The following is a 24,170-nucleotide window of genomic DNA, read 5'->3' as shown; positions in this document are numbered from 1 at the left end:
TCAATATCCTCCATTTTTATTTTGCACACTTACATCGGCAATCACATTTACACCCAAGAAGCTCAAATTGCGCACCATATCCTGATCTTTGGGCGAGAGGGAGGCATGTGTGAAGAGTTTGGTCAAATTTTCCTCAGAAATACCGTTCTTAATCATAACGTAGAGTGCAATAATACGCACTTTGTCGAAGTTGGAAACATCCTAGGAAGAGAGAAGATTTAAATGCTTAATTAGTTGCTAAATTTAAGTGTCGCTTTATATTCAACTTACTGCATTAAGCAGAATTGGTACAATATTACGCATGTGATCCTTAATCTTTTCGCCCTCAGCATCGGTACCCATGGCCAGGTCCTGTTCAACACGGCATAACTTATCGGCGTAGCTCTGGCGAAAGAAAGGAGATATCAGCTTTATTCCACATGTTTTGTAACAAATTTAAATAGAAAAAATAGATAAAAAAAATATTCTACATTATACTCTGGAATTTTTTATAGATGTATTCACAAATCTTAGTATTTGCTTAATTTACCAAAAATTAATTTATCCGCTTTTTGCATTGAAACATCACTCGGATAAAGAAAGTTTAGTTTGCTCATTCATCATAAGGCAGTTCATCTACGAGTCGCATTAATATTATTTTCAGAGGACTTTCGCTTCTCAACGGTATTTGAGCTGAATTGGAGTTCCATCAGGAAGAGAAATCGAAGCCTTTCTCGCCAAGCTTCATGTGAAGAGCAGTCTAAATAGTTATCTTCTTCTTTTTTTTGTTTGGCGCGACAACCGCTTCAGCGATTTTAGCCGAGTCGTTAGGGGTACATTCATAGCTCTGGCTGGCTATACATATATATCTGCTTGTTGGTGTGGTCTCATATGGTACCAAAACGGCGCTTTTGTGCTACTTGGGGAGTGCCAGAAAGGTACTTCAACCATTTCACCTACCTACCTATTTTAAACTGATATTTGTTTTTTTTTTTTAACTGAAATTCACATTTACCTGATAAGTTTTCATGCAGTCCTCGGCCAAGTGTAAATGCGTCGAATACTTAGACAATTCCTTCTGGTACTGCGGCATTTTCTTGATCATTTGCGATAAATCACGCATAGAAGATTTATCGGCTATAAATCGATTGCAAAAAAAAATCGATTAGTTTATGTCATAAAAGTATCTCAAAAATGTAAAAGAATATTTAAGGATAATATTTCATTACAATTCAAAATTTTCTTAGCACTTTTTCTCTCCATCACTTACTCGATGTCATGCGCTTCGACTCGGTGAATTTCTTTAGATTTTGTGTCACTTGCGTGGACACCACAGCGATATGCTCATGCCGCAACTCCACCCACAAATCATCGTTCTCATCGAGCAACACCTCCTTTTCCGGTTGATTCGGTCCGGGCGTATACCTGTACACATCGTTAACGATCGGCAAGAGATCGTATGCCATCGCCTGTAGTGTCAATTCGTGCAACAATGGCGATACACAATCAAATCCACGATCCAAAATCAATAGCTGCGAACGTGACTTCTCCGGGCCCTCGCCCATTGTGGGCTCATCCGCCTTATAGGCGTCCAACTTCTGCTGCACCGCAGCAGCCAAATCTATGTTGCGATCCCAGTCAGTGCGATATCGCACCATCGGATACTCGCCGAGTGTGGCACACAAAGTCGCGATTTGCTCGGCGATGCGATCGATGTGCTTGGCGCGTATCGAAGCAAACGCTGGCGAATACAGACACTGAAAGGTGTCTGGCGAATCGAGCGAGTAGACCTGAGGGAGCGATAGCCACGACAGACGATTGAAAAATAGAATGGGCGAAAGCGATGGTGCGAAGTGGGAACAATGGAGGTTCATTGTTTTGGTTGTTTTGGTGTTTTTTGGTTTTTATTTTGAACGTAGATAAAATAAAAATATAAAAAAAAAACAAAACAATTAATTAAAATATTGAAATGATTTTAACAAATTAGCCTTAAAATAAATTTACAAATTTTGTACAAAGCGGCAATAATTTTGAAACGATTTTAAATCGGTTTTGTGAGCTAAGCATTAGTTACTTTTATGGAGTAAACATTAAAAAAGCACATGCCAACATGTGTATATTAGTACAAAAACAACAAAGAAGCATTATAACTACAAACAAATTCGACTAGTCTACGTGACGTGTAATTATTTGGTAAATTACTGTTATTTTTTATTTACAAATTTACAAGACAAAGCGGATGAAGGCTTAAAAGCGACTCAATGTACATTTAAAATTGAAAATGATATTATACAAATTATAAAAAAATATTTTTGAGGTTAAGTGCGAACATGTTATTCTGATGAAAGCAATGGATGGATGCATTCCTTGAAGGTGGTATCACTAGACCAACAACAATGTTTTGTACGTTTGATTGTCACGGCAAAGTAGAAAACAAAAAAATGAATTCGCTTTGTTTTAAGCTGTGCTGACAGCCACATGCACACGGCGAAAAAAAAAACAAATCAGCTTTAATAGATTCGCCTTGGATGGGACCATGCAAAATTCGAGTATACAGTAGGATTTGACAGACACTCAGCCATCTTAAAAACGTCATAAATAACCCATCTACAACTAACTGAATGCCATGATTTCTTGACTTTGTTTTCCAGATTACTGATATATACAGTCTGTGTCAGAAAAAAGGAAGCGCGATTATTCACGAAGCATAAAAGATATATATTTAAAATTTTTTTTACAGGAAAGTATGGACAAAACTACGAGTCGCAATTACTCAATAAACCGTGTAGTCTTCATCGTTGTCGAGTATAGCCTATAGCCACAGTCATGCTTTGAACCAGCTTTTCGGCGTAGCTCGTCGACAAACAGGGCTAGATTTTGCGAACTTGACGCGCGAGTTGTTTCCATAGTTCCCATAGCTCCCCACACATTTTCAATGGGGTTGGGATCTGGGACTGCGAAGGCCAGTCCAATACTGTGACCCCATTTTCTTGTTTTGTTGTTTCTCAATGTGTTTTTCTGAAAGCAGTGGCTTTGATGATGTGGGACGGTAGGATATGTTCGCCTCCTTCAGTCGACGTTCGATGGTCTTGATATTCACATCTAATCCCTTTTTAGCAAGAACTGATGGTGCTTGGCGTAGTCACAAAGAAGGGTCCCGCTTAAAAAGTTGGACGATCACCTTATCTTCCTTTTTTGTTGTCACTCGCTTCAAGCCGTGCTCGGAAAAGTCATCAACATTTTTGTACTCCTTATACCGCTGATTCTTCATCATATCAAACTTTTCTGATTTTTTAATCACGCCCTTTCGAATGCGTGCATAAAAATACCGCCTCAAAACGCTTCGCGTACTTCTCACTCATTTTTATATGGTTTACGGGAAAGTTTTGAACGACACTAACCTGAGTTAGCCCTGGCGTCGTAGCCCTTGAGTGGGACTATTATGCAGCAAAAAGCAGGAGGAAATATATCTTGAAGTTGCAAGAAAAAACCCGGTTCTTTTCTTCTGACACAGACTGTATGTAAGTATTTTGGATTCAATACAAACGATATAATTTTATAAGCAGCTTTGCCCTGAGTTAAATTTCACCTACATTTTTCACTTTCCTATTATGTCGAATTTCGCTCAACAAATTTGCTTCACATATCCTTCACTAGCATAGCATACTACATAAAATCTTCCACAAGTGTAGTAAATAAAAAAAATTGTACTAATTGTTTACTAATTTTTTCCAACTTACTGTTAAGGTTTCATTCATAAGAAACTCACTTAGGGGAATAAACAAATTTTCCGCCAGCTTTTTATTGCGGCGAATCTCTCGTCTAGGTTTAAAAAGGATTTCAAAAATTATGACATGATTCCTTTCCCTTATTTGTAACACAATTATTGAAAGTGAGGTTAAGTGCAATTTTCTAGAATCTTAAGCTATAATTTTTTTAGCATTCAAATCACGGGTTGGTTCAGACATTATTATAGAGCGGCGCTTGTTTCGTTGTATTTGTAAAAGTTCAAATCTTTTCATGGATAAGGACAACTCTGATCCATACGATATAACTTTTTTCGAGCGGAAAAAAATTCGAAGTTGGGAATTGAGAATTTGAATGCATTTTTTTTAGTAAACTGTTTCGATAAAGCGAATATTTGTTTTCAGGATGTCACGGCAAAAAAATTATTTTAACTTAAATTTCTAAAATCCCAAAAAATTTTGAAGTATTTTCGAGACTTGAATGAAATAAATTTTAAACAAAGGATTTTTAAGAACACCCTTCAAAGAACAGCTCCAAAATTGTGTTGAATTCCTCACATATTTTTTTAGCCTTCGACGTTTCACTTATCTTTCAGAATAACGCGAATATTCTCTTTGAGGATTTGATATGAAATTTATCGTCATACTTAAAAAAAAAATGTACAGGAAATGCTGATTCTATAAATAAGACTTCAATTTTAAGAAAAGTTTAAGCATCGAGCAGGTCAATAAATTTTTAGATATTTTTCTAAATAAATTGGGTTTCTCCCTGAATGAAAATCATATGAAATGAGAATAAGTTTACAAGTCTGTATAAACAAGACTTCAATACTTCGATAGTGCAAACAAATTTTAAATCCTGTAGGGTTACAATTTGTAGGATTACTTGAATATTTTTCTGAAGAAATCGGTTCGCTTCATGTAAGAAAATCATTTGAAAATTAGATACTAGTTAATTAGTCAATTGTATAAATGTGAGATTAGTTCCATGAACATTTTAAGAATCCAGCAGGTTTTTTATTTTTTATAAGTTGTAGGTTGTTCAGATATGTATTTAAAGAAATAGGGTTTATTCTTGAAGAGTGGCAAATGAGTTTTCGGTTTTATAAATCTGAAAATTATTAATTTCAAGACCTAATTTCACATGTAGATATGTGCCTTCAAGTTCTTGAATTGATTCTATATTTAAACGTTAAATAATCACAAAACCTTAAAGAAAATTTAGTAAAAATCTAAAACTGAGTTACGAATGAAATCCCGTAAAATAATTGCTCAAATTTGAAGCAAAATTCGAATTTCTACAAATTTAATTTTTTTTTTGCATATCCATTTTTAGCTAACCCCCTAGTTTTAACCTTTTATTCACAAGTTTGGAAAGCTCATGCACCGAAAGCACCTATTTACGCAAACTTTTGACTAACGGTAGAGAATTTCAATAAGTGAGCACATTATGGATGTCAACTGAATTTTTTCTAATTCGGTTTATTTAAAAAAAAATTTTTAGTACTCTAGTAAAACAATAATGCTTCTCAAGTAACAGTAAAATAATTATGTTAACAAACTACTACTCATGAAAATTGCATATAATCCGTATTAAAAAAGATTAAATAAAATAGAAATTAATATCTGAATATCTGATACTGTTATAAGTATACAATTAGATGCATTCTACTGTAAATATGTATGTATGTATGGATGCGTGAATGTGTGAAAACATATATTTTATTGCAATGGAAAACAATGCATCGACCAGCAAAAAAATGTGCTACGTTCGAGAGAAAAATGGCGGTTTATAATATCGGGGACTGTCAAAATGTCGCTGAATAGGAAGTCAAAGATATTATTATTTTTTGTTTTTTTTTTTTTTTGTATTAATTTTTCGACCCGTAAATGAATTTTTCAAGATACCTCTCAAAATCATTTTTAAAGCAATTGTATACGCTTCCTTTAGTTTGGTATTTCAAGTATTTGAAAAAATTTATATTCCTTTTAAATAAGTAAATTTGTGTAGTAGAAGTACTCAGAGTTGATGTTTTCTCAAAAAATGATTTTAATTTTTATTTTAATAAGATTTGGAATAGTTAAACGACCGTGCAAAGATCTGTATACTCCATTTGAGCCATTAAAGCGCCATTTGGAAGTACTTAAGTTTAAGGCTCGTTTAGACTTCCCTGGTGACTGTAGGTGTATGGTATGAATTGTTGGCTTTTGACAAAACAACTTATTTGACTTGCTTGGCGTTTACACGAAGGAAGCAAGAAGGATCCTTGGGATTAGAGGATGATGCCCATGCACTTTTGACGACGCCGACGGTGGCTGATTTACGTTCGTATTTCGCCGCAACAAGCTGCTGATGAACTTCACCAAATTTGTGATATTTAAACCCGCTATATCCGCAGGCGTAGCGAAAAAATGAGAGAACAGATGTCGAAATTTTTGCCAGAAAAGAGCAGGTCAGCTGAGAAGATTGATTCCACGTCGTCCTCAAGACAGCTTCTACAGAACGGACTTGAGGCAATCCCAAGTCTTACCGCATGTACACCTAACGGACAATGTCGGGTAAGGATACCCACCAAATTCGAGAGCTGGGACTTTGTTAGCCTTAGCCTTAGTTCTCTCGAGCGCCCCCGATCTACCCGTGGCCAGAAGGATCTCGCGACTTTGCACGTTTGTGCACTAGCCCAGCGCTCGCTGAGTTGACTCAAGTCCTAACTTTCCAGGTGCAGACCACAGGTTCTTAAAGGTACCCCAATCCTCTCATTTCGCGACGAAACCGTCTCCAAAGTGCCCTGTCTAGCCAACTCATCAACCCAGCAGTTTCCCTCTATGCCGCTGTGACCGGGAACCTAATTGAGCCTGATATCGAAGTATTCGGATGCAATCGAGAGAGAAGCCAGACATTCCCCGACCAATCTCGAACGCACAAACAACGAGCCGAAGACCCTAATTGCCGCTTGGCTATCGGAGTACATATTTACTTCCTTAACGGTGATTACCGAAGTAAGCAACCAATCCACTGCTTCTTAATTGCGGCTACCTCCGCTTGGAAAATACTGCAGTGGTCCAGAAGCCTGAATTTGAGCTTGATGGTGAGCTCCTTACAGATTACTCCCCCACCAACCCTTCCGTCCAACTTCGAGCCATCCATGAGCATGTTTGCCATGCCTTGCTGCTAAATGTTACACCCCGCCCACTCATCCCTTGAGGGAATATGAGTGGAAAAAGGTCCGCTCGGTCCTAGCGTGGGTGTACAACGATCCGGCACCATGGGGATGAATTCAAAATTTTTAAGAATGCTAGAGTGTCCGTAGCTTAAGTCTAGCTTATGGCCCGAACACCTTAGTCTTATTGCGGCGCGTGCAGCGGTAGTTTTTCCTACAATGTCCACGGGTGCCACATTCAGCATAACTTTAAGCTCTAGAGTCCTACGGGGCACCCCACTGATTACAATGAGGGCAGACCTTTGTACCCTCTCCAGCTTCTTAACTGATGCCATCCTTTCTAGCGAGATGCTTAGACAGATAACTGAAAATTCGCTCTAAATATAAAACAACCGCGGCTTACTTTTCGGCTTGCCCAATTGTGGTATCTTCCGGTGATATATTTACGTGATATTCTCTCTTTTGTTATTGCATTTTCAATATCGAGACAACTTGACTGGCTGCAGGCGTATATAATTTAGATATATTTAAGAGGCCTTTTATATTTTGCGCCTTTGCAACACTATGTGTGACGAGCTGTAATTCGATATTTTTATCGAAAAGTTTGGATCTATGCAGATGAGCCGGCTACCAGCAATCAACGGTAGGGGTGTTCCCAGACGAGTTTAATCCACCGAAAGTTGCTGGTAGAAGAAGTACTTTTAAGCAAATAGTCGCTTGTTTTTTTTTTCGTAAAATCTGGTCATGTTGTAATTCTACAAAAACTTAAAAAGTCAATTTTGAATGGTACACAATCATTTCTTTGTGTGATGTTTTCAGATAATTAAGGAAAACCAACCGCCGCAGCCGAATCATTCTTCATCAAGACAACGCGAAATCTCACCTATCGGCTCACACAAGAGAGTTTTTGAGCACTCAAAAGATCGAATTCGAATGGTTCGAATGAATGATTTTTATTCGCGATTGCTCATTTTGGAAGTATCCTCTTCTGAGTGGGAAAAGTGCGTTGATGATTAGTTCAAGCGCATGGAGAGTATTTTAAAAAACAATAAAACCATTTTTATTATTATTTCGCCGTGTTATCATTATTATTATTATTAGTTGCTATCGCCCCGACTTTGAGCGCATAATGCCATGCTTTCATTATTGGGCTCAAAATATCAAGGGCAACTCTCGTACAGAAGAATGAAATAACTGTAGGTAAAACACAATTTTCTTCGAATACGCAGTGAAAAAAGTTGACAACTCTGAAGTTCAAAATGTGCAACCCCTGTCCCTACAACTAAATATGTTACCTATAGGGCTCCCTGAAGCGCTAACTGAAAAAAAACTTTAAGGCTCAAATAGACCCGTCGATGTTTGCACATACATTTTTTCAGGTTAGATTCGATCGTCTACGCCACAAATAAACATTTTTAACAAAATTTGCCTTTACTTTTGTAACCGCCACGAATAGTTTATACTTTTTAACCGCATTTATAGTTGTGGTATTTCGTTTGCGTAATTTGATAAACGAAGCACTGCTAAATGCGAATTTTTGGCAGCCCCTTCCATACATTCTTTTTCTGTTTTTTTTTTTTTTTGTGTTACCTAATTTCCAATGTTCTAAAGCCCGTCAGTTACATGTCAAATTACAGCAAACAAAAGTGCAAATAAATGCGAAATTGGCAAATTTTTATTGTAAATTTATATACGTCGCATTTTGAGAGGTTAGTAATCAATACTACAAAAAAAAGTTGCTGCTTAATGCAAATACGATACAAAAAATGTTTTCTAAAACTTGATAAATACTTTTAGGGTTTTGCTAGCGCTAAATAACAAAAAAAAAAATGTTTATATAATATTTTTAATAAAAAAAGTAATTCTATATTACATAAAAATTATTATAGTTTCTTAAATTTACACAATTTGCTCAACAATTTCGCATTTATTTACTAACAACAATATTGCATGTCAATATTTTTGCTGCTATTTTGTTGCCAACATTTCGCAGTATCGTTATAAGTTCTTTTTTGTGTGTTTTTCATTGTGTGGCATGAGGCACGAAGCATGCGGTAAGTGCTTTGTGCTGCGTGTAATTTGGCACAGAGTATTTGTTTTTGTTTTTTGTTTGACATTCTTTCATTCCAAGTGTCTGGTTAGTAGAAAGAAATCAACATACATAGAAAAAAAGACATATGCGCCTTCAATGGAGGCGACGCTTGTAAACGATTTGCTTTTCTGTATACAATCCACATACATTAAATTGAACACTACAAAACAAGTTAAACAAAACTTAAGGAGATATTTTGTTGTTTCATTAGATGCATTGCGCAAACAGCTTAAGTGGCAGGCAATTATTGTCGGACACTTGAACTGTGGCAATTTACAAGGTTGCATTCTCTTAAAAAAAATATTATTTTTTTTTTTTTGCTTTTTTACAGGCGTCAATAAAAAGTGCTTGGCATTCTCTTTTCATAGACAAGTTTAAGGTTTTAGTCTATTTTAGTTTCCGTTTACTGTATAAGGCTTCAAAAAAGTGCAAAATGGCAATTTTATAAACAAACAAAAAATTAATAATAATATTCTACTAGACATTCTTTATTGATTTAGTAAATTTGTGTCGAAATACCATTTTACACTTTTAGCCTTTACGGCTTGAATTTAGTAAGCAATTTACACATACAAAATACACATCAACTTTTTTTACTTAGTTATTTACAACATTCAGAGATAGATAATAATAACAAAGTGAAAGAGGGGGAGAAAGAGAGAGCGCGCGCAAAGAGAGGCAGACAGTGAGTAAAGTAAATATGGTGTGAAAGGAGGAGGGGCACACACCTGAACGCAGGTGGAGAAAAAGAGATATAGGTAAAAGAGCGACATGGCAGCATTCCCTCGACTATCGGTTTTACGTTATCGGAACGACCTGTATTTAAATTCGGCCAAGGACTGTCACCAACAATTTTTGAAGAATGTTTTATGTTGTTAGAACAACAATAAAAGCGACGTGAAAGAACATGTTCTTGTTGAATATGAATTTATTTTTAAAAGAGTGAGAGCATTACGAAAAATGCATTGAAGAAAAAAACAATTCACGATATTCGTAAATAAATTTAAAATGTAAGCTACTCTCTGCTTCTAATTCATTTGAAAGAGTTTAAGTGTAATATAAATGACCAAATATTACCTCGGAATTATTGAGAATGAATACTTTCCATTTAAAATGCTTTACTGAAAGATACTATGCGTTGTAATTTTTAAAACAAAAATCTAAAGTTAAATTTTTAAATCGAAAAAATCGAATCGGGAGCCGGTGGGACTCTAAATTTTATGGCATTTTTTTCTTTGAAATTTAAGGGTAAATTAACACTGTCTTGATATCTATCTAGAAGAGTGTGTTAACACAGAATATAGAAAACACGCACTCTCAGAATTGAGAAAAGGGGAATTTGCAAAGGGGAAACCAAAGCAGCAAATATGGACTGAGAGTGAGAGCTGGGTAGCACGAGAGCAATAAATTATGCTGCTTATATTTAATGTTCACTTAGACTTCTATAGAAACGCCCGTGCTCTTAGAAAAAGTTTGAAAACTGGGGTTAAGATATTTAGTGAGTCAGAAAAGTTTTGGCATAGTGCGTTGTTTTACAATGTTCGTAATGTTTTTCATGCCAATTTTAACGGTAGTGAAAAATACAAAAAGAAAGTAATGCAAAAGCTCTTTACTCAATTGCTAGAATTTGAGATTTGCATCAAATGTATACCGTTACATTTTATATGAATAAATTTTATACCGTTACATAAGAGATCTACTTGAAAAATTTGTGAAACATGTTTTATGCTGTTACACCAACAATAAGGGGGAAAAGGAAAGGAAAAGAAAAGTGTTAGCATTTTGGGTGTGCCCTCTCCCCATTCCTGCACTAACAACACAACATCTGTACATATACTGGTATACTTTTTAATATTATTTTCAGTGTGTGCGTGTTTTGAAAGAGTAAGAAGAGCTTGAAATAGGCGTGTAAAATCGTTTCTTTGGAAAAGTACATATTTTTTTTTTACTAGAAAAAAAAAAACACAATTGCCAAATGCTTGCACACAATTTTCATATACTTTGCTTTGATAGTATATACATGTTTTTTTTCGAAATTTCTTTTTTTTTCGCACCTGGCATTCGTAAGGTAGAAATGCAATATTTATCTCCTTTAGAGTTTTGATCTTTCTTGCAGCGCACGATTTACACAAATCGTTAAACAACTCTTCCGGGCAAACTATAAATATATAAATGTAATAATAAAAATAAATGATAAACGATAAAGTAAATGAATACATACATATGTATGTATGTACATATGTAGTAGTACTGATGTTGTTGATGTAATTAAGTAATGTGAGCATGTAATTGAATATTTGGCAAAAGTACGCAAATGACGCTTAACATAATTATCTATGCATATGTATGTATGCTTGTCTACAATTCTTTTTCAACGTAATTCTTGGGATGCTGAAAATGCAATTGGTTTTTGGTTTTTCAAATCAATAATACAATTAAAGGTAATAGTAACGGGGTTTCAAGCAGAGTAAGCAGCTGCATGCCGCCAGCCAATGGGGAATTTGGATACGTTTGGCCTCCGCTAGAAATTGAGTTTTGCCCAATTTAATATAATTTTCAACAAAATAATCGTTTTAAAACATAGATATGTCTTAGTAAACTCCGAAATTATTTGAAAAATAACAATAGCCAATGGCGGCTTCTTGTAAGAATAAAAGTAAAAAAAAAATATATATATATTTTTTAATAAAATATGGATAAAATACTAAAAACAGGAAAATACGAGTATATAAATGATATTGAAATGTATACATATTTTAAGTAAAAAATACTAAAAAACAAAAAGTATTCATTATAAATTTTATTTTAATTATATTTAACCTTTATAAAAGGTTATATCCATAAATCGATAGAAAATTAAATTTTATGATGCTACCTGGAAGCTCAAGTCGTTAGCTATAATCGAAATATGCTAAATTCACGACCAAAGTCGAAAAAGCCAGTCTGGCCAGACGCGGGTGCGCAACGGAGGATTAATGCTTAGGATTACACTTTTTTCCACAAAAATTAATTAAAGCAATCTTTTGCTATCAAATAGATTTAAAAATTTATTTCTTTCATCGCGCTTTATATACAAAGTGGCGCAAAGTTGATCATCACCAATTTTGTTTTTGTATACATTTTTACTAAATAAGAACACAATAATTTTGATTGATGGAAATCTTTATTTTGATCTTTACGCGCTCTATAGCTTGTCTGTTTGTAGACCGCAGAAAACAAAAAAAATATTTTGGGTGATGCGAATTTTTATTTTCACCTTCACGTGCTCCATTGCTAGTCTGTTTGAAGACTGCAGCTATTTAATTTACAAGTGTGACGACGTCGTTTGCCAAAATTATAAATCTTCCGATATGGTGATTAATTTTGCGCCACCTTGTACGCTAATAGAGGCAAAACGAGGACTCGCATTTTTTTGTTTTGGTATTTTTACTTAGAATCATCTAGCTGATTTATTTATCAAGAAAAAATTGGGAATGTTTCTTTAATTTTTTTTTTTGAACAATGAGACAAAATAAATAAATAGGTAGATTATATTAAAAATAAAACTAAAAGAATATTTAGGGCGTATTAGTTGGTCTTCACAAAAATCAATAAACTGATTGCTGTTTGCAAAAATAAGTAAATAAAAAATATAAAGTAACAATAACAATAGTAAAGATACAGATAATAAAATTAATAATAATAAAATAATTAAAAATAATAATAAATAGTAATAATAAAACAAAATAACAAAAGAAAAGTATACTAAATTTTTTTAGTAATAATAATAATAATAAATAGTAGTAATAAAAAATAATACGAATAAAAAATAAAATAAAAATAAATAAAAAATAAAATAATAATAATTAACAAAACTAGTAAATTATAATAATAATGATAATAAAATTAATAATAAAAAAATATATAAAAAATAATAATAAAAACAAAAAGTAATAACAAAAGAAAGTTATAATAAAATTTTTTAATAATAATAATAATAAATAATATAGTAATAATAAAAAATAAAAAAATAATAATAGTAATAGTAATAGTAGTAAAATAGTAAGAATAGTAAAAGTAAAAATAATAATAATAAATATAAAAACAAGTGAAACATTATAATAATGATAATAAAATTAATAATAATAAAAAAATAAAAAAAGATAATAATAATAAAACAAAAAATAAAAAATATAATAATAAATCGTAATAATAAAAGTTATAATAATAATAAATAATGATAATTATTAAAAAAAAATAAAATTAATAACAATAAATAACAAAACTAGTGAAATATACAATTATAATAACAACTATTCGTTGCGAAAAATAATTATTGGTAGTTTCACTAATAATGTAATTTTAGAACTCATCTGAGAGATAAAAATCCTTTTAGAAAATAAAAACTTGTATTATGATGCAGCGATACGAAAAATTTTACACTGACTCAAAATCTAAAATTGAATATCCTCGCGAAGTAAGCGGGGTTCAAAAATTCTAAAAAAGTTATTTACTTATTCAAAATTAAGGATAGGTTAAAAATCTATTTAATTATAATTTATTAATTTAAACAATTAGCGTAAGGCCACCGCAGCCATAGCTTAGATATTAGTTGCAATTAAGTTTTAACTATAAGTACAACTTTCTTAATAAAAAATAAATAAAAGCATAATTTAAACAAAAATTAAGTTTTTTCACTTATAACTAACTAATTTTCCAAACTATTCCGTATTACAACTTTTTTAAGCCCTTCTTTTATTGTACAAACTTAATGCTAAAGTTTAATGCTTAATAGAAATTAAGAAATAAAAAAAAAAACTTTCAGCGTCACTCGCTTACCATTTTCGCTGTAAAAAATTCTCATTATATGTACAGCAGTATAAAAACCATATTAAGAGAAATTATCTATGATTTATATATGTAAAATAATATTCCTGCAGACAGCAATACGTTATAGGTAAGCTTTGAAGCTTGGGAGAGATTTGTAGAAAATCAGAATTTTTCAATTTTATACTATAAATATTCGAAAGCATGTATATACATATATATAAACACGAACACATGTACCCTTTTTCATTAGTTTTTTTTATTAGTTTGGCGATATTAATGGCAAACACCGTATGCAATATTGAAATGGTCATGTCCGTTCTATGACAATCATAAACAGTTAATTGCAGGACGTGAACACGTTTTTATAGTGGAAAATAGTATTGCGCAAAGTGAATTTCTGACATTTCACATAGAACGAGTTTAGTATTTCGGAAAATCTGCCGAGACGCAGACGGTTATCACATGCCATGACCCCAAAAGCAGTAGGTTAATTAAGTGTTAATTAGTAGGCAGTTTGATAGAATATTTTATTTTGCCTTGGCATACAAATTTTCTTTGCTTTTGAGAATTATATTTTTCTACCTTGTCCTCATAGGCTAAAAATGCAATATTGATTTCTTTGCATGTCTGTATGTATTTGCGTGTAATGTCGCTGCGCATTTGCAACATATGGAATATGTCTTCAGGTATTGCTGCAAGAATTTTCAATTTGTTTTTATCGGATATTAACAAATCAATATCATAAATGAAATTAAAAAGAAACAAATTTTTAAACAACTAATTATATACTAATTCTACATACCCTCGGTGAAGAAAACGTGCGCATAACGATACATCGGCCTAGCCGGATTCTCGAAATCGCGTATCAAAGCACGCACTGATTCATCCGATGGTGTTATTAAGTAAATGGCGTCCATTGTGGGAAGCGGTTCGCGTTTCTTATTGATATCCTCCACCACTAGAAAAAATGTGGACAAGTTAGTTAGATGGTATGTTGGCAAATATGCACATAAATTATTTTACTTACAGGTTATGCCCTCAGCGCTAATTTCATGCATCTTAGTGCAGGCGGACACCATACGCATACCCAACTTATCGACGACCAGTACACGCCATTCCATGCCACCCGGTGCCTTGGCAGCAGCCGATACCGCGCCTGCTTTCTTCGGTGGTGGTGGCTTATACTTCACCACCTCGTTCATAATCTCTACAAATGGGGAGAATGCGAAAGAGTATTAATATTCAATATAGAATGCGATAGTGGATATAAGATCTACAAGAACGTTCAAAAACGTTTTTATTTTTATGGAACGCGAGTTTGTAAGAATATTAATTTTGTTGTTGTTATTTGTTGTAGCAGCACAAATATTCCCCATGCATACACAGCGAATGTTGCTGAAGTGACAGTCCTTGGCCGGCTATAAGTCCAGGTCGTTCCGGTCACGTAGCACCGACTGTCGTGGGAACGAGTATTAATTTTGTCTCGATGCGGGGCATCTAATACTGATTCAGGTGGATCAAATTTTTGAGTTTAAAGTTGAGTTGGGTAAAGTTAAGTTGGCTTTGGGGTGATGTCTCTAAAATGTGGCTCGATTTTCAGCTTGGGTCTGCTGGGTTGATCGCTGCAATATCATTCCAGCAGAAACCCAAAAATCTGACCAGTTTGAAGCGGTGATCGATCAAAATTGGCCTGAGTTGTGAATAGGAAGGGTTTTGTGTTCTATCAAAACAATAATAATGCGCCAGAAGATCAAGAAAGCGTCCGCCGTTTAGTACAGTCCTATCACCAAGGATTATCAGCTTTTAGGAATTGATTTGCTAGAGTTTTCAAGCAATAGAGATGAATACTTTCATAATTGATTTTAATGGAAAAAATGGACACGAGTTATCTAACGAAATGAAGGAATTTTGATACAACATAAGTCGGAAAGTCTTAAATTTATTGGCAAAAAAAAAAAGAGAAAAATGCTCAACCCTTTTTATTAGACCTAACCTCCTGAGGACTGGAGTTTTGGTTTTGCTTTCGCAACAAATTTAATTACGGTTAGGAGAGCATTTCAGTGGCTGCCGTTGGATGTTCCCAATTAAGAGCTGCCTCCTCAGTAAAGTAGCCGTCTTGTGTAAGGATGATAGATTACCAGGTTTGCTCGTTAGGTATGGTGAAAAAAAAACAAATAAAAATTGAGGGGCTCTTTGGATTCTACGGCATTCGGTCTGTTGTTGTTGATTTTTACCACTACCACAAGCGAAATTTTGTGAAATACATCCCAAGTGGCATCAGCTCATCTCTCAAATTCGCTCAGAGCCGAATAACGGTCCGCTACATCTGTTCACCATGCGCCTTGTGCGCTGAACTTCACCTCCCGATTAAAAGAGATATTTGATCTGTTCATGCATGATGCAAAGAATAATGAGATGGCGCCCATCGTGGTCCCGTTACTTTGCGCTCAGCGAATTTGACAACTAGTTACGTGATTTTAGCTCCAGTATGGCCAGATTACCATTTTCGTAACTTGATTTAGCATTTTTTTTTGTTATTTTTATTATTTTTTGTCTCGGAGTTTTAGTTCTTTCTTCATTACATTTTTCTAGCTGTTCTAATTAAAATGTCATGTTTATAATTTTGTGAAATATACATTTTTTAATAATTATTTAAATAATTCACTCAGTTTTATTTAGCTTTACTTTTTTTTAACATCTGGTGGCATTGCCCGCGATTGCCGGTGTTGTTGGTGTTCTTCTGCTTTCGGCAGTCAAATCTCTCTCTCGCTACTGCAGAGTTGCCTAGCTTTGGATATAAAAACGCACTAAATGCCCATTTAAAGAAAATAAAACACGAAATTTTTATTGTGTTAAGTAAGAACTTTGTATGCGTGACAAATTGTCTGTAGAATGTGCGTTTTTTTTAAATAAATGTGTTATGCTTATGTTCAATTTAATTTATGAGTTTTTTTTGTTAAGCGAAACTCTTTCGTTAAGGGAACGACTTTTTTGCTATATTTGAAGTTATGTAACTAAATAGATAAGGTACTCTTTTTGTAAAAATGTCAGTATGGTTTCTTTAGTATTTTCTGGTATTTTGTTGCTTATTTTTACTATGAATATACCTCTTGATGCTCTATGTCTCACTAAGGATTGATGACCGGAAGAAACGATTACACCTCTATGGTTTCGATTCGCATTCAATAAATTCAAAGGCTTTTTAAAATGTGTTAAAAGAATTTCACTCTTAAGAAGAGTTGAGAGAGGGGCATTTAATATTTTTGCATAGCCTTAAATGGAGCCAAAAATTAAATTTGCACTTTCAAATTATCAAATTTTATAAGAGTAAAAAACTTTTCATTAGCACTAAAATCTTCTCAGAGTGGCCTTTTTTAAACTTCTTTTGTATATTATAATAATACAGTTTTTTTTCAACTTAAGTCTCGGTAGCCTTAAATTAAAAACAAAAAGAAACAAACACCAAACTTAAAAATTGTCGCATTTTCGGTATAAAAAAACACTAAATTTATTGCGAAGAGCAAATGGTTGGCAATACTGCACAACTCTGCAAACGTGACGTCACGTACGCTCTGATGGGCGCAATCTTCTTTCTATCATTCTTGTGTTCATGTAAAAATTATCCAGTAACTTAATTTCAGAGAATTCTCTCTCAAAGAGAAAAATATCATAAAAAGTACATTAACGCAAAACCAGTAACGATTAGCAAGTTTTACGAGTAGCTGCTTAAATTGTTGGCAGGAAAAAACACGAAAATTAAAAAAAATTTCACTTGAGCTACCTCGTATTAAATTAAAAAAAAAGCAAATAAAATGCAATAATTTGTTCCATTTCATCATCGCTGTCAGATGAAGAACATTCCATTAGCAATTCGCCTTTAATAATTTAATTCGTCTTTATACAATATTTACTTTGCCATTAGCTGTTTTCTCAAATTCTTACAAGTAAAAATTTATCCAGTAAAAATGTGCAACTTCCCCTCAAAACGAAATGCCATTTTGCTCTCTCACATTCCCCTACTTTGTAAGTTTTTTGGGTACATGAACACCAAAACGGATTTGCTTCATGAACAGACCTATTTTATCACAAAAGTAGTTCAGTAAGACTGATGTCACAGTGCTATTAGGGAATCACTTCCATGACGAGACCCAGTCGAGCGAAACTACCAGTGGTCGAATGGAAGGATTTAGTGGAAGATTTGAGAAATTTTTGAAGGCAATACGGACAAATCTTAATCAACGCGGCCAATTTAATTTTTGGAATTTCTTAAAAAATTCTTCATCATCCTAAGAAAAAGACGGATTGGCACAAAATTAATGCCTTAGCAGAGAATGTTGAAACTCATATTATAATTAAATCTTTCTATTAAATATTTTTGTGACTTCGTTTCCAATTTCTCAATAAGTTAATAAATAATCTTAATATTCTATATATATTTATAACATATATGCAAACAAGGTACATGAATGATGCATAAAACAAAAACCTGGTGATTCATTGCAAACTGGTTTAAAGTACTTAACAAAAATGCTGAATCGGTTAGGAAATGCGTTGTACCGAAGCACAAACTTCACAAAGCATTTCACTTAGTGCATCCTGCGGTACTCCTTTTTGCTTTGGAAGAGGCTGCTTAATATGATATGCGTATGCGTTTTGCTGGCTATGAGCCAGTAATTGATTTTCGATTACAGAAAATCTTTAAAGCTTTTAGTAGGTCTAATGGTGCATATTGATTATTTGAGGAATTCTAATTTTGAGCCTTTAGACATTTTTAAAATTTTCTGGGTTTATTCGACGTGCTAAAATTTTCGTATGCACCTATTTTAATTTAATTTTATCAAGAAGCATTAATAAGGTGGTTTTAAAACTCTTTTAACTGTACTACAAATATATGTATGTATGCATCATCATAAAATGACTCATTCTGCAACCTGCGAATAGTAAAAGCAAATACACAAAGCGATAATAATAACAAATCAGCTCTAAAACAATTAGTGCAACATACGCCGAGTCGGTAAATAAAACAATGAAAATAACTCATTTGCTGCACTGAAAATATATGTACAAATGTGTAGTGTACAACAGAAATTGAGTTATGCCGCTTTCCTCAATGACGTCACAACAAGCCAAATAAAAACAACTGCTTTCCTAAAAATAAATTCATATCCGCCACTCTGAGTAAATGTATGATTATCGTCTCTTCAATACATTTTGATAATTTCACTATGCGCACGGCAATGTAGGATATTTAAAGGCGATAGATAGGGCAGTGTGGGTGTAAGGATAAGTACAAGTATCATATAAAGCAATGATAAGACCAACAATAATCCACCTCCGTCATACCAACATTAACGACATTTACAACAAAAAAACTACACTCGATATCACAATTGTACGAACTACACCAATAGCGAACGTATAGGCGTATGTGTATGTGCATGTATCTTATGTGGTGGCTCCAGCTGAGCGCAGTAAAGTGGGGCTGCGCAAGAAAAAAGGTCACTCCGGGGGCATACAAAACGGGGGAAAATCAATAATTACCAAACACTGAGGCGGAAATACTTTTGCAAATGCCATTTTCACAATTATTAAATAGATTATATGCAAATTAATCGCATACGCACTAATTCATTTGTATGAAATTCCAGCACACTTATTCTTATCGTTATTCAGGTGGTTTTTTGTAATCGCAAAAATTTGTGAATTTTCACTACACAAGTACATATTTTGCAGGAAACTTACTTTGCCCAACCAGCACTTTCAACGCCATTTTTTACGATTTTTTTTCCTCAGCCGCGTTATGATTCCGTCTTGCACCCGCACACAAATTACTAAAATAATCCTTTTACACTTTTATTTAGGTGCTATTAATTTTCCAATTTGCTTCTACTACCCACAAAATGTCACTAATTTTTGCTGCAATGCAAGTATAGAGATGAGTAATAAAATCGATAGAAATGATCGGTTAAAATTGACATTTTCATTCACCGCACAAATATCGTACAGGGTAGCTCAGTGTCGGGAAAACTGAGTGCAGGGTGGCTCCACAAATAGATGCGAGAAATTAAAAGAATTTAAATGTTTAAGCGAAAATTAAAATAAATTTATTATTAACAATATACTGTTCACCGAAGGCCCAAGTAGCTAGTGTGCTCGTTTTTTATTTTTAAGTTAGTGTAATATTTTATATTATTCTAATAAATAATAAAAATAATAATAACAATATATGTACTAAATTTTCAATATATAAATTTTGCATTAAAAACACATCTTTTTAGGATAAATAAGTGAACCCGCACATAAATAGAAATGTAAAAATAATGTTATACTTTGATTAAAAAAATATTTATATTTTTATTACCTTTTTTTTCTTTTAATCTAAAATATAGAAAGAAAGGAAAACAAGCAGTACGTCAATCCGCAAAGGATTCGATGGTACGCTCACATTTTGCGAATGCGCAACGATAGAACTCTAAAAAAGAGATTCGAAACAAATCCACAAGACGACAGAAGAAGAGGCCGGCCGAGAAAACAATGGAGAGATGACATCGAAGGCGACTTTGGAGCTATGGGCATAACTGAAAAGCTGATGACCGAGTGACGTGGAGACGAATTTAACGGAAGCAATGGTTCATCCCGAACTGTGATGGTATAATGATGATGATGAAGGAAAACAGTATAGTAATTTTCAAATATATGTGCACGTATTTTATTTTATTATTATATTTAAGAACTTTCCTTAATATAGAAATTAGTCCTAAAATTCATAAAAATGTAAAGCAACTATTATAAAAAAAAAAATAATAAAAATAATTAAATATTGAAAACACGAAAGTTGTATATATCTTAATTAATTATATTTGGGATGTTTTTTGGTTTTATTTTTATACCAGCAATTACCCATGCGCTGCCGTGATGTTGATGGAGCTTGTGGGCTGAAGTGTTAGGAGGAGGCTATAGATTGCGATATTCAGTGGGCTTTGTCTGTACTTCATAGCTTTTCACTTATCGCTGTAGTGCTTTCTGTGAAGGAAAGGAAGCTATAGAACCCGATTCTCAGTATGTTGGATTTTGTTTGGATCTATCGACATCCGCAATCAGTTAGAACCTCGTCACAATGATAAATAGTGGGACTTGGAATCCAGCTACTGAGTGGCTCATAATACGCGACTTTTGGGTCTTATTCATCTCCACGGAACTACACGAAGATTAAGCGTCAGAAATTTTACTTATTGTATTTTTACTTATTCTTGATTGACGCTCTTATCGTCGCAGCTATGGTTATTTCGCTATAGAATCGCTTATGAAAGTAAAAGTTTTTGAGCAAAACGAGCAAAATAACTATTTCTTAACAAACTCAGCTGGTTTGAACTAAAGAGGATTTCCAAAAAGTGCCGTCTCCGCTCCTCAAAAGAAACTTCATGCATAGCCTCACCAAAAATTAATTAAGTATACTTTGAGGATTTTTATTTTTTAGTTTATAGTTTTATTACAAAATTTCCAATACACACTTCCCCCCACACACTTCAGTTCAATTTGTAATCGCCGAAAGCGCGCACATGCTCCCTGATGCGCACCGAATTGATGGCAATGAAACCGCTCGCATCGTTCGCCACATAACCGCCATGTACATCCATGGAAACCAGCTCTTCGTTGTACAAACCACCCGACTCCTTGGCCGACTTGCGTGCAATGGCGCGCGCATAACCCGGTGCCAATTCAACAATTACCTCACCGCTTACGTGTTCCTGTGAGATTTCAATGCAACGACGTGCGTATTGTGCCTCCGGACTGAACCAGAAACCATTGTACACATAATCGGCCATGCGATTACGTAAAATTTGCTTGGTGCGCAAAACTTCACGATCCAAACAGAATACTTCCAAATCCTGATGGGCGGTGAAGAGTATATTACCGCCAGGAGTTTCGTAGACGCCACGCGACTTCAGCCCTACAAAACGATTCTCCACAATATCAATACGTCCAATGCCGTAGGCGCCACCTACTTCGTTCAGAAATTGCAGAATTTCAAAAGGTTTTGTGTACTGTTTACCCGTCGATTGATCGACGACGAGGGTGGGTAGACCGCTGGAGAAGTGCACCGAAACACGTTTGGGTGACTTTGGTGCCTTGGTATTTGGATCGACCGTCATTTCGTACAGTGATTCGGGTGCGACATGGAAGGGATCTTCTAAAACGCCAGACTCGTAGCTGATATGCATGATATTGGCATCTGTACTCCAAGGGGCGGCTGGTTTCGCACTCACTGGTATGCCGTGGTTTTTGGCGTATTCGATGAGATCCAAACGGCCTTGGAAGCGTTTGCAAAATTCATCATCACGCCACGGTGCAATGATCTGCGAACAAAAAGGCAAATGAAATTATGTAACACACGAAAAGGGATACGAAATGAGAGTAGTTAGATTAGAGTTTGAGTCCGCCTTTCGCAGCCAAAGTTAGATTTCATGAAAATTATATTCTTTCTAAATGGAGAATCCGCATGCACAAGTTACATACGTTCTCTCAAGTTCCTTGAAAATACTCACCTTAATATGAGGCAGCAGCGCATATGCGTTCAACTCGAAGCGCACCTGATCGTTTCCTTTGCCGGTGGCGCCGTGCGCTAAATACTTGGCGTCATACTTTTTAGCCGCCTCGACTAGCGCGACGGAGATGCAGGGGCGCGCCAATGAGGTGCCCAACAAATAGCGCTCCTCATAAATCAAGCCCATTTGAATGGCTGGCCAGATGTAGTGCTCAACAAATTTCTCTTTCACGTCGGTAACAATGACATCAGATGCGCCAATTTTCAATGCCTTCTGACGTGCCGCCTCAAAGTCTTCCTTTTGTCCAACATCGGCCATCAAACAGATCACTTCATATCCCTTGTCCAACAACCATTTCAGGATGCAGCTGGTATCCAGACCACCGGAATAAGCTAAAATCACTTTCTCAACCATAATGCACAACTGTTGGGGTAGAACTGAACTTTCACGACTACCATTCGAACGTATTTGAGACAAATAAGAGGAATCAAGATTTTGCAACAAGTATTTACTCTTTATCAATTTCAAAGGTGAGCGCGTGTGCGTTTGCCTGATAAGAGGAGTAAAAATTAATAGATTGTGATAGTTATTCTGAGTTTGGGTGATGATAAGGGAATTTTATTTGTCTCGAACTTTGTCAGATCTCTGTAGCATACGTAGGAGTTTGTACCCAGTAGAACTTTTGAGCATACTTCGAGTAGTGCCGGAGTACAATCCTATTTTCTTTTGTTTCTTTGTAGAGCAGGTGAAGCATCAAAAGCCTGAGGCCGAAGCCGTGGTGTGGGACTGTAACCCACTAAAATTACAGGATCACAGAGCTTGTCACTGTTGGTAGGAGTTACTATATGCTTGGTCGAGGACCGGCGATGTTGGCATTAGCCTCCACAGCGCACCATTTATTCGTGTAGCTTTGTCACTTACTGACTGTAGATGCTGCTGCTTGAATATCATACACGCAATCGATGAGCACTCTTAAGTATTTTATATATGGCTGGGACGTGATGTTATGGTCACCAACTGTAATAGTTGATTCCTCACACATCTGTTGTATGCTCAAAAGGACCAATTCGGTTTTATGTTACGTCAAGTCGAGTTTTGCCTTTTCGCAGCCATCGTTGCACTCTTGAGATATCATCGTTACACAATGCTTGCAGTGTGTCAAGGTTTTTTTTGTCGGGACAGACTAGTAAGTACAGCACTCAGACACAATTAAATCCATTGTACTGCACTCGGATTCCCTTTTTTATTTTCTTTAAATCTACTCGACCTTCGAAGAAATCTGATTAGATCTTGTAGTGCCAAGGATCCAAGGTGGTCGCTTTTTAACACTAATCAGTGCCAAAGACTTCGAAGGCGGAGCAGACGCGCAGAAACTGGTCTGCCGCCTCATCCTCAGCTGGGCAGAGTACACTGCCTGAGATGCCCATCTATTCCATGTGCTTTGCCCATAGAAACAGGCCCGTCATCACTCTAACCAGCTTCCTACAGTTCCCTCTGCTTAGTGAAGGAGGAACTGCGACAGTCGATCGGACATGACAGGAAACATCAGTTTTGTCCATCTCCTCAGCCTGCCAAGCTCGGTTGTGGGTTAGAGTAATCCGTTTGCTAACCGTGGCTTTGATGGCTGCAGAAGGGAGTGACAGAACGGGCTCTGGGCAAAGAAAGTTGGTGTCAACTACTATAATCCTTTGAGTATATAGTCACTTGCCACTCCTCTCTATCCTTCTGTGTAGAAACATCTTAGTTTGTAGACACTCTCTTTTGTACCTTCTACTCTTCACAGTACTTCGTCCACATCCAGTTTTCTGAATAAACTATAGACGCAGCTAAAATCATC

At 35.0% G+C, this 24,170-nt stretch overlaps 2 protein-coding genes across 3 annotated transcripts in view; both read right to left on the bottom strand.

Annotated features, from left to right (window-relative positions):
- LOC128858918 (protein ROP) overlaps positions 1-19,723 on the bottom strand; it is a 29,391-nt gene extending 9,668 nt beyond the window's left edge. The window contains exons 1-8 of one of the 2 annotated variants that reach the window (XM_054095498.1): positions 19,530-19,723; positions 14,815-14,994; positions 14,590-14,745; positions 14,370-14,479; positions 1,250-1,769; positions 995-1,116; positions 271-384; positions 34-201 (exon numbers count right to left, since the gene is read on the bottom strand). In XM_054095498.1, coding sequence (XP_053951473.1) covers positions 34-201; positions 271-384; positions 995-1,116; positions 1,250-1,769; positions 14,370-14,479; positions 14,590-14,745; positions 14,815-14,994; positions 19,530-19,557 — 1,398 coding nt within the window. In that variant the 5' untranslated portion in view covers positions 19,558-19,723. Of the gene's footprint in view, positions 1-33; positions 202-270; positions 385-994; positions 1,117-1,249; positions 1,770-11,032; positions 11,137-14,369; positions 14,480-14,589; positions 14,746-14,814; positions 14,995-19,529 lie in introns of both variants that reach the window. The other variant, XM_054095499.1, reaches the window with a different exon arrangement.
- A 1,514-nt stretch (positions 19,724-21,237) lies between these two features.
- Positions 21,238-22,803, bottom strand: LOC128856735 (argininosuccinate synthase). The gene is made up of 2 exons (XM_054092048.1): positions 22,334-22,803; positions 21,238-22,144 (listed from the first exon to the last, which is right to left on the bottom strand). Exons 1-2 carry the CDS (start codon positions 22,745-22,747, stop codon positions 21,314-21,316), a joined length of 1,245 nt encoding a protein of 414 aa, XP_053948023.1. The 5' UTR covers positions 22,748-22,803; the 3' UTR covers positions 21,238-21,313.
- Between the last annotated feature and the right edge of the window lie 1,367 nt (positions 22,804-24,170).

This window comes from Anastrepha ludens, chromosome 3 (assembly GCF_028408465.1).
Source record: "Anastrepha ludens isolate Willacy chromosome 3, idAnaLude1.1, whole genome shotgun sequence".
NCBI lineage: Eukaryota > Metazoa > Arthropoda > Insecta > Diptera > Tephritidae > Anastrepha > Anastrepha ludens.
Note: the sequence above shows the minus strand (reverse complement) of the source record. Positions and strands in the feature narration are given on the sequence as shown.

Bases quoted from the DNA above. Each gene is read 5' to 3' on its own strand.
- LOC128856735 (XM_054092048.1), bottom strand. From the start codon at position 22,747: ATGGTTGAGAAAGTGATTTTAGCTTATTCCGGTGGTCTGGATACCAGC. The intron at 22,145-22,333 runs GTGAGTATTTTC...TTTTGTTCGCAG, and splicing joins CGCTGCTGCCTCATATTAAG to ATCATTGCACCGTGGCGTGA.